Below are 13,870 nucleotides of genomic sequence, written 5' to 3' on the forward strand. Positions count from 1 at the left end.
TCTCGGTCTTTAGATTTTAGAGGTTCATTATATCATTACTGAGATATCTATATAAGCTTAGATCCTCCCCCCTTTGAAAATGAGTTTATTTAATCCTACTGCTCTTGCCCCTCCTTTGATCATAAAAATATTTTCTCTAAGGTCAAATGACGTATTTAATATGGCAGAATATGTGCCGAAAACACTTTACAAGCAGATGTAATTAAAAACATAGATTTGTGCTTAATCATAATTTTCTTGCTGTAGAAATTACTAAATTAACCAAAGGTTTATTTGGGTATTTAAAATGTCACGTTCAAAAATCTCCAAAATTCCTTTAGTCTCTTTCTGTGTACTTATCTGAAGAAGGGCTTTCCACACCTAGGAAAGTTTCAGAAGATAACACTACTTTACGTGTCACTTCTGGCAGTTACCTGTTTTTCTAGAGAAAAATAACAAGCTTGAACAAACAACTTACCCTGAAATTTTAATAACTTCCGAAGCAAGACAAATATGATACTGTCTATGATAAACAAATCTATGTTGTTTCCCAGTTATTAAACTTCTTTGGATATACTTGCCTAAACATGGAATTCTACATTGTTCCAAGTGAATGAATCTCTGCAGTTATTAAAAGGGAGGGCATTACATTTTCTGCCCAATGAAATACCTATTTTATTTCACTTAGCTTTGTTGGGATAAAACATGCCAATTAGCTTTCTAAACAAAATGGCATAGATTAGAGGTAACCTTCAGATCTCTTGTTGAAAATTTCATTCTTGATACCACAAAAACAACATCAAGAATCAGAGTCTAATCAGACACAATCACAGAAAAATCAGACCACCACCTCCTCTTTTGATTAGGATGTCCGTTAAGGGGACAGGAATCAAATTAGGGCTGGGTTGGGTTTAGTGCCAGTCTTGGTAGTTATCTCAGTTACCTCTTCCTCAGTGACCTCAGCTGTAAAATGGGGATTGAGACTGTGAGTCCCACGTGGGGCAGGTATCCACCCCGGAGCTCAGTATGGTGCCTGGCACATAGTAACTGCTTAACAAATGCCATAATCAAATCAAATCTTGGCTACAACCGGATCACATTTGTCACCCATCTTCCTTGTCTTGCCTTAGGCCGTCGAGTCATTTCTGACCCATAGCGACAATATAAGGACACATCTCTCCCAGAACATCCCGTTCTCCATCTGCAATCATTCTGGTAGTGGATCCATTGAGTTTTCTTGGTAAAAACATGTAAGTGGTTTACCACTGCCGCCTTTCACACAGAAAACTCGAGTCTCCTCCCTCCACTCTCTCCCATGCCGCTGCTGCCCAGCATGGGTGAGTTTTGACTTGCAGCAGATGGCCTTCCACTCGTTAGCCACTGCCCAAGCTAGGAGTGAAATGGACAGGCCTCTGCTTGACTCTCCCTCCCATAGCAGAGACTTAGTAGAGTACTGGAAACTTTCCAGGTGCAACCCTGAAAGGGGTCCATCTTCCTTTCTCGGCTAAATCACCGACATAGTACGGTGGAGGTGGGTGGGTGACTGCAGGATCCTGGATGTGCTAAAAGCTTCTAGGATTTGACACCCTCAGAAATCTTACCTTGGTCTCCGAGAGCATAGGCAGAGACTGAGAAACTTCCTTGGAATTGACGGTGAAATTGGAACCTAATACTTTCATGGCCCGTGGGGTGGCTGCTTTTTCCTAGTCATAAGGCTAACATTGGTCGATTCGGGGAAATGGCTGGAGCAATTTCAGGAAAGTTGATTATTTGATGATAATAATAATTATGACATTTGTTAAGCACTTACTATGTGTCAAGAACTCTTTAAGGCGCTGGGTAGATCAATCAATCAATCAGTCATAGATACAAGGTAGATGCAAGTTAATATGAGCCCGTTGTCGGGTATGGATTGTCTCTACTCGTTGCCGAACTGTACTAAAAGCACTTAGTACAGTGCTCTGCACACAGTAAGTGCTCAATAAATATGATTGAATGAATTGGACACAGTCCCTGTCCCACATCGTGCTCACATTCTAAGAAGGAAGGAGAAAAGATATATCTCTTGTTTAACAGATGAGGAAACCAAGGCACAGAAAAGTTATGTGGCTTGTCCAAAGTCACACAGCAAGACAATTGGCAGAGCTCAAATTAGAGTATTGTACTCTCCCAAGCGTTCAGTACAGTGCTCTGCACTCAACGCACAGTGCACGCAACATAGTGAGCACTCAACAAGTACGATGAACTGACTGACTTCCAGGCCAGGCTGATTCCACTACGCCACACTGCTTCTTACAATGACAGCATGTGTGGATTACGTGGCTCCTCGTATGTCAATGATTCATCGGGGGAACAAATCTTCCTTGGTTTGAGTGACAAAGTCACTAAGATCCAGAAGAGAGGAAAAGGAAGGTCGGGGCAAATCTGACCTGTGGAGGCAGTGCATCCGAAAATCTGGTAAATTATCTCATTTCCTTCTAATTGAAATAGAATGGATCTTAGCCCCCTTCAAAAGTATAGTACCCATGTGCTTGAAGAGGAGATCTTAAAAAGTGATGAAATTTATTAAGCACTTACTGCAGTCTAAGCAACGTGTAGACTATAAGCTCCCTGTGGGCAGCGATCCTGTTTATCAACTCTGTTGTACTGTACTTTCCCAAATGCTTAGCTCAGTGCTCTGCACACAGAAAAAGCACAATAAAAACCTTGGATTGATAGAAGATAGACAGATCAGACACAATCCCTGTCCCACTCTAGGCTCAAAATATATAAGGGATGAAGAGCAGGTAGATTTTATCCCCATTTCACAGGTGGGTAAACCAAGGCCCAGAGAGGGTAAGTCACTTGTCCAACATCACACAGTAGGCCAGTGACAGAGTTGGTATAAGACTTTTCTTTCCCTAAGACAATGAAGCGGCAAGCTCCTTCAGGGCAAAGGATCACGTCTACTAACTCTGTTGTACTACTAAGTGATTAGTTCAGTTCTCTGCAAAAAGTGCTGAACAACTGTTATTTTTGGATTGACTTGGGGCCTGTGGCTGGGCTCTAATGTGACCCGTCACATGGTGATGTCGTCACCAAGCACTGCGGTTCTCCAGCCAGAGAGGGGGTAGAGACAGAAGGGAATTGCAGATGGCCTTGGTTTTCTGTTCCCGTCTCATCAATCAGCTACGCTTTGCTCTTCAGCTTTCTTACTTAGGCTTATTGAAGGCAGAGGAGGCCACTGGGTGGAGGGGGTGGGGAGAGCAAAAGGGGCAGTCAAGGCAACCTTACCCCCATGCCATGGTGACAGCCCATTAATAATAATAATAACAATAATAATAATAATAATAATAATAATAATAATAATGGTATTTGTTAAGCGCTTACTATGTGCCACACACTGTTCTAAGCACTGGGGTAGATACAAGGTAATCAGGTTGTCCCATGTGAGGTTCACAGGCTTAATCCCCATTTTAGATTCATTCATTCAATCAATCAATCAATTGTATTTATTGAGCGCTTACTGTGTGCAGAGCACTGTACTAAGCACTTGGGAAGTACAAGTTGGCAACATATAGAGACGGTCCCTACCCAACAACGGGCTCACAGTGTAGAAGGGGGAGACAGACAACAAAACAAAACATGTAGACAGGTGTCAAAATAGAACAAATAGAATTAAAGCTATATGCACATCATTAACAAAATAAATAGTAAATATGTACAAGTAAAATCAATAGACTGATAAACCTGTACAAATATATATATATATACAGGTGCTGCATATATATACAGATGAGGCAACTGAGGCACAGAGTAGTTAAGTGACTTGCTCAAGGTCACACAGCAGACAAGTGGTGGAGCTGGGATTAGAACCCATGACCTTCTGACTCTTAGGCCCATGCTCTATCCACTACGCCATGCTGCATTCAGCTAAGGAGACAGTCAGACAGACACAGACAGACACACACACACACACAATTAATCAATCGTATTTATTGAGAGCTTACTGTATTCAGCGTACTATTCGAAGCGCTTGGGAGAGTATACTATAACAATAAACAGATACATTCCCTGTCCACAATGAGCTTACAGTCTAGAGGGAGAGACAGACGTTAATAAAAATAAATTACAGATATGTACATAAATTCTGTGGGGCTGGGAGGGAAGATGAATAAAGGGAGCAAGTCAGGGCGGTGGAAAGGGAGTGGGCGAAGAGGAAAGGAGGGTTTAGTCAGGGAAGGCCTCTTGGAGGAGATGGGCCTTCAATAAGGTTTCAGAGAAACAGCCTTTCATTGGGCTTCAGAGAAGCAGCGTGGCTCAGTGGAAAGAGCCTGGGCTTTGGAGTCAGAGGTCATGGGTTCAAATCCTGGCTCCGCCAATTGTCAGCTATGTGACTTTGGGCAAGTCACGTCACTTCTCTGTGCCTCAGTTCCCTCATCTGTAAAATGGGGATTAAGACTGTGAGCCCCACATGGGACAACCTGATTACCTTGTAACCTCCCCAGCACTTAGAACAGTGCTTTGCACATAGTAAGTGCTTAATAAATGCCATTATTATCAAGGCTTTGAAAGAGGGGAGAGTCATTTTCTGTAGAATTTGAGGAGGGAGGGCATTCCAGACTAGAGGCAGGATGCGACCTGGAGGTCGGCGTTGAGACAGTTGAGATGGAGGTAAAGAGAGAAGGATGTGGCATTAGAGGAATGAAGCACGCAGGCTGGGTTGCAGTAGGAGAGTAGTGAGATGAAGTAGGAGGGGGCAAGGTGACTGTTGCATTCATTCAATCGTATTTATTGAGCGCTTACTGTGTGCAGAGCACTGTACTAAGCGCTTGGGAAGTACAAGTTGGCAACATATAGAGACGGTCCCTACCCAACAACGGGCTCACAGTCTAGAAATCTGCATGCATGCACTGTATAGTGCTACAGACCCTTCATTTTAAGTTGGAGGGCTGGGGCTGGGGAGGGAGAAGCTTGATTTCCTTGTAGCCAGGGACCACTGGGAATGGCTCCAGAATGGGGTCGGTGGGCTGCTGCCTCAGAGCAAGCCACCCACCCCTCATCCCGTCTTTGCTTGCCCCCAGGGAGGCTATTAGCCTAGGCATCTCAAAATCTGGCCTTCAGCTCTCAGCCAGCTAATGAGCAATGACATGACCAATGTAAATGCACTGGAGAGTTCTGACTTCACTTTCCATCTCACCTAATCCCCAAACACCTTCTTAGTAATACCAATCATTTCCCCTCATTCCCTCTGCTTAATACATCGGCCTCAACCCCCCAAAAAACAACAGCAATCACCCCAGGCACTGAGATGCTTACAAGGAGAAGTGGGTAACTGTGGGGTGGAGTTGGCAATTAGCATCTATTAGCATGAGTGGGCTAGGCTAATGGATGAGGAGAAGTTGCAGGTGATGGTTGATATTCATACCCCCATATGATATTCATACCCCAGTTCCACAGTACTTATATACATATCCCTAATTTATTTTAATGTCTTCCTTATAGATGGTAAGGGCCTTGGCCGCCGGCTCTGTTGCTTTTTCCCAAGCGCTTAGTACAAAATAAACAGTCAATGAATACCACTGACTGATTGATTGATTGATTTAAGGTTCAAAACTGTTCCAGAAAACACAGATGTGAGGGAAAATTTGGAAGAGATGAGAAATCAGAAATGAAAAAAAGCACAGAATCATTAGGTGAAGACAGGACGGAGTTTCAGACTTTTAGAAAATGGTAGAGGAGGAAGTCATAAGGCGCCTGAAAGGCTAAAGGCAGAGGAAAACCTGTGTGGAGGATAAGAGAAAGGAGTCCCTCTAACTATAGAAGTCCAACTTTAAGTCCCCTAAAACACTGGAAGATGAGGTAAAGGGAAACATTCGAAATGAGAGCATCTAAATGAAGTTTCACAGATGTGTGAAAAATCACAGGGGTTTGTTCAAGAAGGGAGGGGAAAATGCAGAAATTCTGGCCTAGCCAATGCTTCCTAAAGGAAAGCCCTTTCCAGAACAATTTTGGCCCAGAATATTATATGAATAGAGACCCAGACGAAAAAAAAAAGACTCCAAACTCCAAGGTTTACAGCTAAAATGGTTTATGACAGAAATAGAACAAGACAGACCCTGTCCAACACCCCAGATCCACTGCTAGACAGAGGCTGCCAAATGAAGACAAGCAGTATAGATGTAACCCTAGACTTTCCCATGAGGAGAGGATCAAGAACCAAAGGAGAGATCACTCATGGGCTGGGGCGGGGAGAAAAACAGGGTCCAAAATGGAAATCTTGGATCTAGTCATTCATTTCGTTCTCATTTTAGGACCATCAAAAGGAGTAGAGACAACATATGAATAAAAGCCAATTGTCTCTGTAACGGAAGACAAACTCCAACACTAAATTTTTTACCTCTGAATCTGAGTGAACAAACTGAATATCTGAAAAAGTTTAACTCTTAGAGAAGCAGTGTGGTCTAGTGGAGAGAGCACGGAGCTGGGAGTTGGAGGAGCTGAGTTCTAATCCCAGCTACGTCACTTGTCTGATATGTGACCTTGGGCAAGTCACTTTACTCCTCTGTGCCTCACTTTCCTCATCTGTAAATGGGGATTAAGAGTGCGAACACTATGTGGAACAGGGACTATGTCCAACCTGATTATCCTGCATCTACCCCAGAACTTAGTACAGTGTCTGGCACATAGTAACTGCTTAACAAATACCATTTAAAAAGAAAAAAAGAAAATTCTTGGACACATGAGAAATTTAGTGTTGTGTGTGTATGTGTGTACGTATGCACGGGTGTGTTGGTGCTCTATAAAGAATGAATAAATAGTGAATTTCAATAGCCTCAAAAACAATAAACTGCAGAATCCCTGATCTTTGTTTCTCTCTTCCTTCTTGCTTACTGCTTCACACTTGCCCTCCTCCATGCCTCACTACCACTGTCCACAATAGAGATACTGAAGACATACATAATAATAATGATGATGGCATTTGTTAAATGCGAAGCATTGCAAGAGGGGATACAAGGTGATTAGGTTGTCCCCCATGGTGCTCACAGTCTTAATCCCCAGTTTACAGATGAGGTCACTGAGGCTCAGAGAAGTTAAGTGACTTGCCTAAGGTCACACAGCAGACATGTGGCGGAGTCGGGATTAGAACCCTTGACCTCTGACTCCCAAGCCCGGGCTCTTTCCATTGAGCCACACTGCTTGGTTATCCTAACCCAGGTTCCCTACTTGAGGAGGAAGGTGAAGAGGCTGGGGAGAGGAGAGAAGAAATAACTGGCCTTCATTCAACCTGATTCAAGGTCAGCCTCTGCTCTTCACTAGATCAGGATTCTTACATACAAGTGCAGAACATGAGCTTTCCCCTGAGCATATTTATTGAGCGCTTACTTCCTGGCACTAAAGATTCCAGCTGCCCACAGGCAAAATTAGGCCTCAGGGCCTGATACAGGCAGAAGCTAGGTCTCTGGATTTGGCCTTTGAAGGATTCTAAACCCCACAGCCAGAAACTCCTTCCTCTCTAATTCTATTCCTATAGATTCTAAGCTCCTTGAGGGCAGGGATGTGTCTGCTAATTCTAATGCTCTCTACACATTGACCTCTCAAATACCACTGCTTGATTGATTGACACTACTAGTCCAGGCTCTAATCAATAATAAAAATTACAGTATTTGTTAAGCACTAGGTGCCAAGCACTGTATTCATTCAATCGTATTTATTGAGCGCTTACTGTGTGCAGAGCACTATGCTAAGCGCTTGGGAAGTACAAGGTGGAAACATATAGAGACAGTCCCTACCCAACAGTGGGCTCACAGTCTAGAAGACTGTACTAAGCGCTGGGATGGATACAAGCAAATCGGGTTGGACACAGTCGGTTCACAATCTCAATCCCCATTTTACAAATGAGGCAACTGAGGCCCAGAGAAGTGAAATGACTTTCCCAAAGTCACACAGCAGATAAGTGGCGGAGCCGGGATTAGAACCTATGGTCTTCTGATTCCTAGGCCCATGCTCTAGTCACTACGCCAATACTGCGGGGGAAGCAGTGTGGTGTAGTGGAAAGAGCACTGGCCTGAAAGCCAGAGAACTTGGGTTCTCATCCTGGCTCTGCCATTTGTGCGCTGTGTGACCTTAGGCATGTCACTTTTCATTCATTCAATTTGTATTTATTGAGCACTGTCTGTGTGCAGAGCACTGTACGATGCGCTTAGGAAGTACAAGTCCGCAACATATAGAGGCAGTCCCTACCCAACAACGGGCTCACAGTCTAGAAACTTAACTTCTCTGTGCCTCAGTTCCCTCATCTGTAAAATGGTGATTCAATACCTGTTCTTCCTCCTATACAGACTGTGAGCACCATGTGGGACAGGGACTGTGTGCAACCTGCGGATTTGAAACCTACCCCAGGGTTTACTATAGTGTTTGGCACAGGGCAAGCACTTAACGTTTCCATAGTCTTCTAAAGGATTCTACATGCAGGGCCACTCTGATCCTAGTTATCTTGTAGCTTTCAACTAGAATAAGGTGACAAATGCATCAAATTTGCGGGGTTCAAACCAAATTCTGACCAACTGTCCATCCCACAACAAATACATGATGAGACCGCTTGATACAGTAGTAGTGGTGGTAGGGACGGTAGAAACAATGCTGTTAACTCAGTGTGGTAAGGGCAGTTAAAAATATGGAGATGATGACCCAGAGGAGGGCTATCAGCATCAAAGGCAGCGGATGTCATCGACCTTTCCCCCCACCTCTTGCCATATTCACTGGCGGAGTCTTGGCCATTATTATACCACTAGCTATTTCAAGGAAGTTTGGGCCCAACCAAAACTGTGAATCTGGCAGCAAAAAGGACAGCCTCTAAAAATAATGATGATAATTGTGGTATTTGTTGAGCACTTACTACGTCCTAGGTACTGTACTAAGTGCTGGGGTGATACAAGCAAATCGGGTTGGACACAGTCCCTGTCCTACATAATAATAATGATAATAATGTTATTTGTTAAGTGCTTAACTAGGTGCCAGGCACTATACTAAGCGCTGGGGTGGCTAAAAGCAGATCGGGTTGGACACAGTCCCTGTCCCATGTGGGGCTCACAGTCTCAATCCCCCTTTTACAGATGAGGTCACTGAGGCCCAGAGAAGTGGAGTGACTTGCCCAAGGTCACACAACAGACAGGTGGGAGAGCTGGGATTAGAACCCAGGTCTTTCTGACTCCCAAGCCCGGGCTCTAGCCACAAGGCTATACTGCTTCTCTAAGAACTGTCCGTGATGGTGACTAGTGATGAGTGATGTCACGGGCATCAAAAGTTGCTGTTTCTCTGTGTCCATCTGCTGTTCCCACTGATGGCTGTCCTGCATTGAAGACAACAGCTGGATGACTTTTTCACAGATATGGCTCATTTCTGCCTGTGCACATTTTTATGAGATGTGTGCCTATCTCTGTCTGTCTCTCTCCTATGTTCCTCTCTCAATCCCCCCTGACTCTAAGCTCCTTGTGGGCAGGGACTGTGTCTACCAACTCTGTTATACTGTACTCTCCCAAGAGCTCAGTACAGTGCTTGGCACACAGAAAGCATTAGTAAATATGAAGCAGAGAAGCAGTGTGGCTCAGTGGAAAGAGCATGGGCTTTGGAGTCAGAGGTCATGGGTTCAAATCCTAGCTCTGCCAATTGTCAGCTGTGTGACACTGGGCAAATCACTTAACTTCTCTGGGCCTGAGTTACCTCATCTGTAAAATGGAGATTAAGACTGTGAGCCCCTGTGGGACAACCTGATCACCTTGTAACCTTCCCAGCGCTTAGAACAGTGCTGTGCACATAGTAAGCACTTAATAAATGCCATTATTATTATTATTATTGATTCATGGTGTCATTATTAAATGCATAGATTGGGGGCAGGGGGAAGAATTAAACTTGGATGGCTTTGCATGGGTTGATACGGCCTAGCGATGTTCTATTGCTGACCAAAACATTGACTCTAACGGGGAGATCTCACTCTGGCCCTGACACTGCTCTGTGATGCTGGTAGTTAGCTCGTTATGAGCAGGGAATGTGCCTGTTCATTGTTGAATTGTAGTCTCCCAAGTGCTTAGTACAGTGCTCTGCACACGATGAGTGCTCAATAAATATGACTGAATGAATGACTACATTCCTTTTCTGCTCAGCAGATGCTGGTAAATTACTATTCCCAGAGTCAACTGGTAGGGTTTATGTTTGGCACCCAGTGAAGTGCTCATTGTCAATCAATCGAGTGCTTTACTGAGTGCTTACAGTGTGAGAGCACTGTTCTAAGTGCTTGGGAGAGTACAAAAATCATGTTGATGATGATAATTAACATATCCTTCCAAGGATAGAAAGGTTCACTCGTGATTGTAGAGACTCCACGGGTCCTACTGGATCCGCTTTCCCTCAGTCTGCATAAGGTATATTTAACTATGTGAATTTCTACTGTTCTATGAAATAAGCCTCTTAGTAGTGGCTTACTCAACTGGATTTTCAACCAATCATTGTAGTTTCAAAAGTACAAATTTCTAATGTGAAGACTATTACTCCAAAATAATTCTAACAAACCTTAATGTGTGAAATATTAGGTATGATAAATCCCATTTAAATATAGCGCATAGGCGCAGAGCAATATATGTGCCTATGTCCAATTCTTTGATGAAAGGAGACTACTGAATTTCACTCTCTGCATTGCCAATTCCCACAGAGTTCACATTTCTATAGTGCTAAGTTGACCACAAAGGTAATTTTGTAATGGCCCCACATTCAGAGGAATTAACCTTGTCGAAAACACTTAACTTCTCAATGATGAAAATGCATTCCTTCATAATTAACATGAAGAAATCATTTCCAACATGATACTATTAATGGAAACCAGATGCCTAATTTTTCATCGATTTTATTATCCCCCTTTCCTATTTCCTCCTGATTTCTAGGGCAGGACTGTCTTTCAAAAGAGGGCTTGGAAGTTTTCTTTCTGCCGGGCCATCAAGAAACAAAGGGCTAACAGGTCAGGATTTGAGCATTAGGGTGGGCATAGCATATCGAGGAGGACTTCAACTCTTGCCCATCCATCTTCTGTGGATAGCTCTGGGTAGAAGCGCCACAGCCTAGTGGAAAGAGCACGAGCCTGGGAGTCCGAGGACTTGGGTTCTAATCCTGATTCTGCCGATTGCTTGCTGTGTGACCTCAGGCAAGTCACTTAACTTCTCTGTGCCTCACTTTCCTCAACTGCAAAATGGAGATTCAATACCTGTTCTCCCTCCTGCTTAAGACTGTGAACTCCCATGCGGGACAGGGACTGTGTCCGCCCTAAGTTAACTTGTACCGACCCCAGGATTTAGAACAGTGTTTGACACGTAATAAGCGTTCAGCAAGAACTATAAAGCTACTATAAAACAAACAAAAAAACAGGAATTGACCACCCTGAACACCCAGAACGGGATGAAATGCATGGGGAGGGAACGCTGATGATTGTACAGGAGTAAGAAACCCTGGATAAGCAGAAAATGAAAATGATGCTGCAACCCCCTTCCTTCATCATCATCATCAATCTTATTTATTGAGCGCTTACTATATGCAGAGCACTGTACTAAGCACTTGGGAAGTACAAATTGGCAACATATAGAGACAGTCCCTACCCAACAGTGGGCTCACAGTCTAAAAGGGGGAGACAGAGAACAAAACCAAACATACTAACAAAATAAAATAAATAGAATAGATACGTACAAGTAAAATAAATAAATAAATAAATAAACAGAGTAATAAATATGTACAAACATATATACATATATACAGGTGCTGTGGGGAAGGGAAGGAGGTAAGATGGGGGGGATGGCGAGGGGGACGAGGGGGAAGCCTTCTCCAGGCAAGGCAAAGTCACAAGAGTTGCAAGGAGGGAGTCTGCCCTTTCCTCTACAAGCAAAATCCCGGCTCCACCACTTACCTGCTGTGTGACCTTGGGCAAGTCACTTCACTTCTATGTGCTGTGAGCACAAAGACACAGGGAATGTGTCTGTTTATTGCTGTACTGTACTCTCCCAAGTGCTTAGTACAGTGCTCTGTACACAGTAAGCGCTCAAAAAATACGACTGAACGAATGAATGAATGTCACATGGCTGCACCAGAGACCCGGGAGGCTGCAAATGGGATTGTCTGGACATTTTACGGAGCTCTGAATTAATTCTACATACAGTAAATGATGTATAGCATGGATAAATTTTGCACGGAAATACCTTTGGTCATCCACACCATTTTGATTGCTGTTCAGGACAATTCTCCACAGGTCTGAAGCTACCAATTTCTTCTGGTCATTCACAAGGTTGATATTGGGCAACGGCAACTCACAGACTTTGCTTTCCGACAGACTGAATTCTCGAAATGCGACAAATGCTTTTTGGAGCTCATCCCAGTATTCCAGGCTGCAAGGAACCTGCATTGACAACAAAGAGAAGTTATATATTGACAATTTCAAATTGAAACTATAGACATACATTAAAAAGAAATGGTTTCAACTAAGAATAATTACAATTTTCTTTTTTCATTTCTACATTTATCCTGTTTACAGGCAGCAACATAAACATATATTTAAATATATGTGCCTGGGCACAAATATAAACACCCGATTAATTTTAAAATACACATGAGTTCATAACAACACCAATGGCAGTTTTCCGTATTGAGAAACATCAGACCAAAATACAGGCACCCCAGCAAATCTTAGCTTTTACCATTTGTTTAAATTCACAGACATAGATGTACCTTAAAACTTCCTTTGCTATTATGCTTAGATTGTAAACTTCTTGGGGCAGTAATCACATCTCTCATTCTTTTATATGGTCCTCAAATGCTCTGCACTCAGTAAATGTGCCCCACACACAATAAATACACTCTGCCCTCTAAAAACATTGTTGAATTTTATACTAATGCCCAGGAAATACTGTATGACTTCATCAGAGTGAGTCTTGTCCTCTCCCCTTTGGCCTCTTTGGAAGGGAAGTCAGATATGAAGCAGCATGGCTCAGTAGAAAGAGCATGGGCTTTGGAGTCAGAGGTCATGGGTTCAAATCCCAGCTCTGCTGTCAGCTGTGTGACTTTGGGCAAGTCACCTCACTTCTCTGTGCCTCAGGTCCCTCATCTATAAAATGGGGATTAAGACTGTGAGCCCCCCATGGGACAACCTGATCACCTTGTAATCTCCCCAGTGCTTAGAACAGTGCTTTGCACATAGTAAGCACTTAATAAATGCCATCATTATTATTATTATTACATGATTAAATTTGGAGCACCATCCAGCAGTCCCAAGGGATCAGAGAACAACCTGACCCTAGGACTGGTTGGGGGAAAGCATTCTCTTGGTTTTCAGGTCATTGGTTCATTCATTCATTCCAACAATTGTATTTATTGAGCACTTACTGTGTGCAGAGCACTGTACGAAGTGCTTGGGAAAGTATGATGTAACACTAAACAAACACATTCCCTGATCGCAACGAGCTTACAGTCTAGAGGCTATTCCCTGGCTAGTTCAGACACAACACTGGACATCTCTATATTCAGGATTTTTATTTTAAAGCCCCAGCTGTCCCTGTGCCTCATGCTGAATCCTGTGGCTTGAAAGTAGTGCCTGTATATTCAGGAACATGGAAGGGGAAATCAATGCCTCTGGAGCAAGGGAAGAGGTCATGGTTCTCCTGGCAACAAACTCTAGGTCTGGAAATTTCCACAGAGAACTTTATCCACTACATCATGCTTCTTTGCTTCTTGGAAGCAATGAGTAAAGCATGACCCTGAGAGCTAGAGGTCCTGGATTCTCTAATCCCATCTCTCCGCCATTTGCCTGCTAAGGGAACTTGGGCAAGTCACTTAGCTTCCCTGTGCCTCAGTTTCCTCAACTGCAAAATGGCGATTCAGG

At 43.4% G+C, this 13,870-nt stretch overlaps 1 protein-coding gene across 2 annotated transcripts in view; it reads right to left on the reverse strand.

Annotated features, from left to right (window-relative positions):
• The window catches only part of VPS13B (vacuolar protein sorting 13 homolog B), a 1,018,523-nt gene that overhangs the window by 142,864 nt on the left and 861,789 nt on the right, over positions 1-13,870 (reverse strand). For both annotated transcript variants that reach the window (XM_038744561.1, XM_038744562.1), the window contains exon 39: positions 12,195-12,391. In XM_038744561.1, coding sequence (XP_038600489.1) covers positions 12,195-12,391 — 197 coding nt within the window. The remainder of the gene's footprint in view (positions 1-12,194; positions 12,392-13,870) is intronic.

Source organism: Tachyglossus aculeatus, chromosome 4, assembly GCF_015852505.1.
Source record: "Tachyglossus aculeatus isolate mTacAcu1 chromosome 4, mTacAcu1.pri, whole genome shotgun sequence".
In the NCBI taxonomy this organism is placed as follows: domain Eukaryota; kingdom Metazoa; phylum Chordata; class Mammalia; order Monotremata; family Tachyglossidae; genus Tachyglossus; species Tachyglossus aculeatus.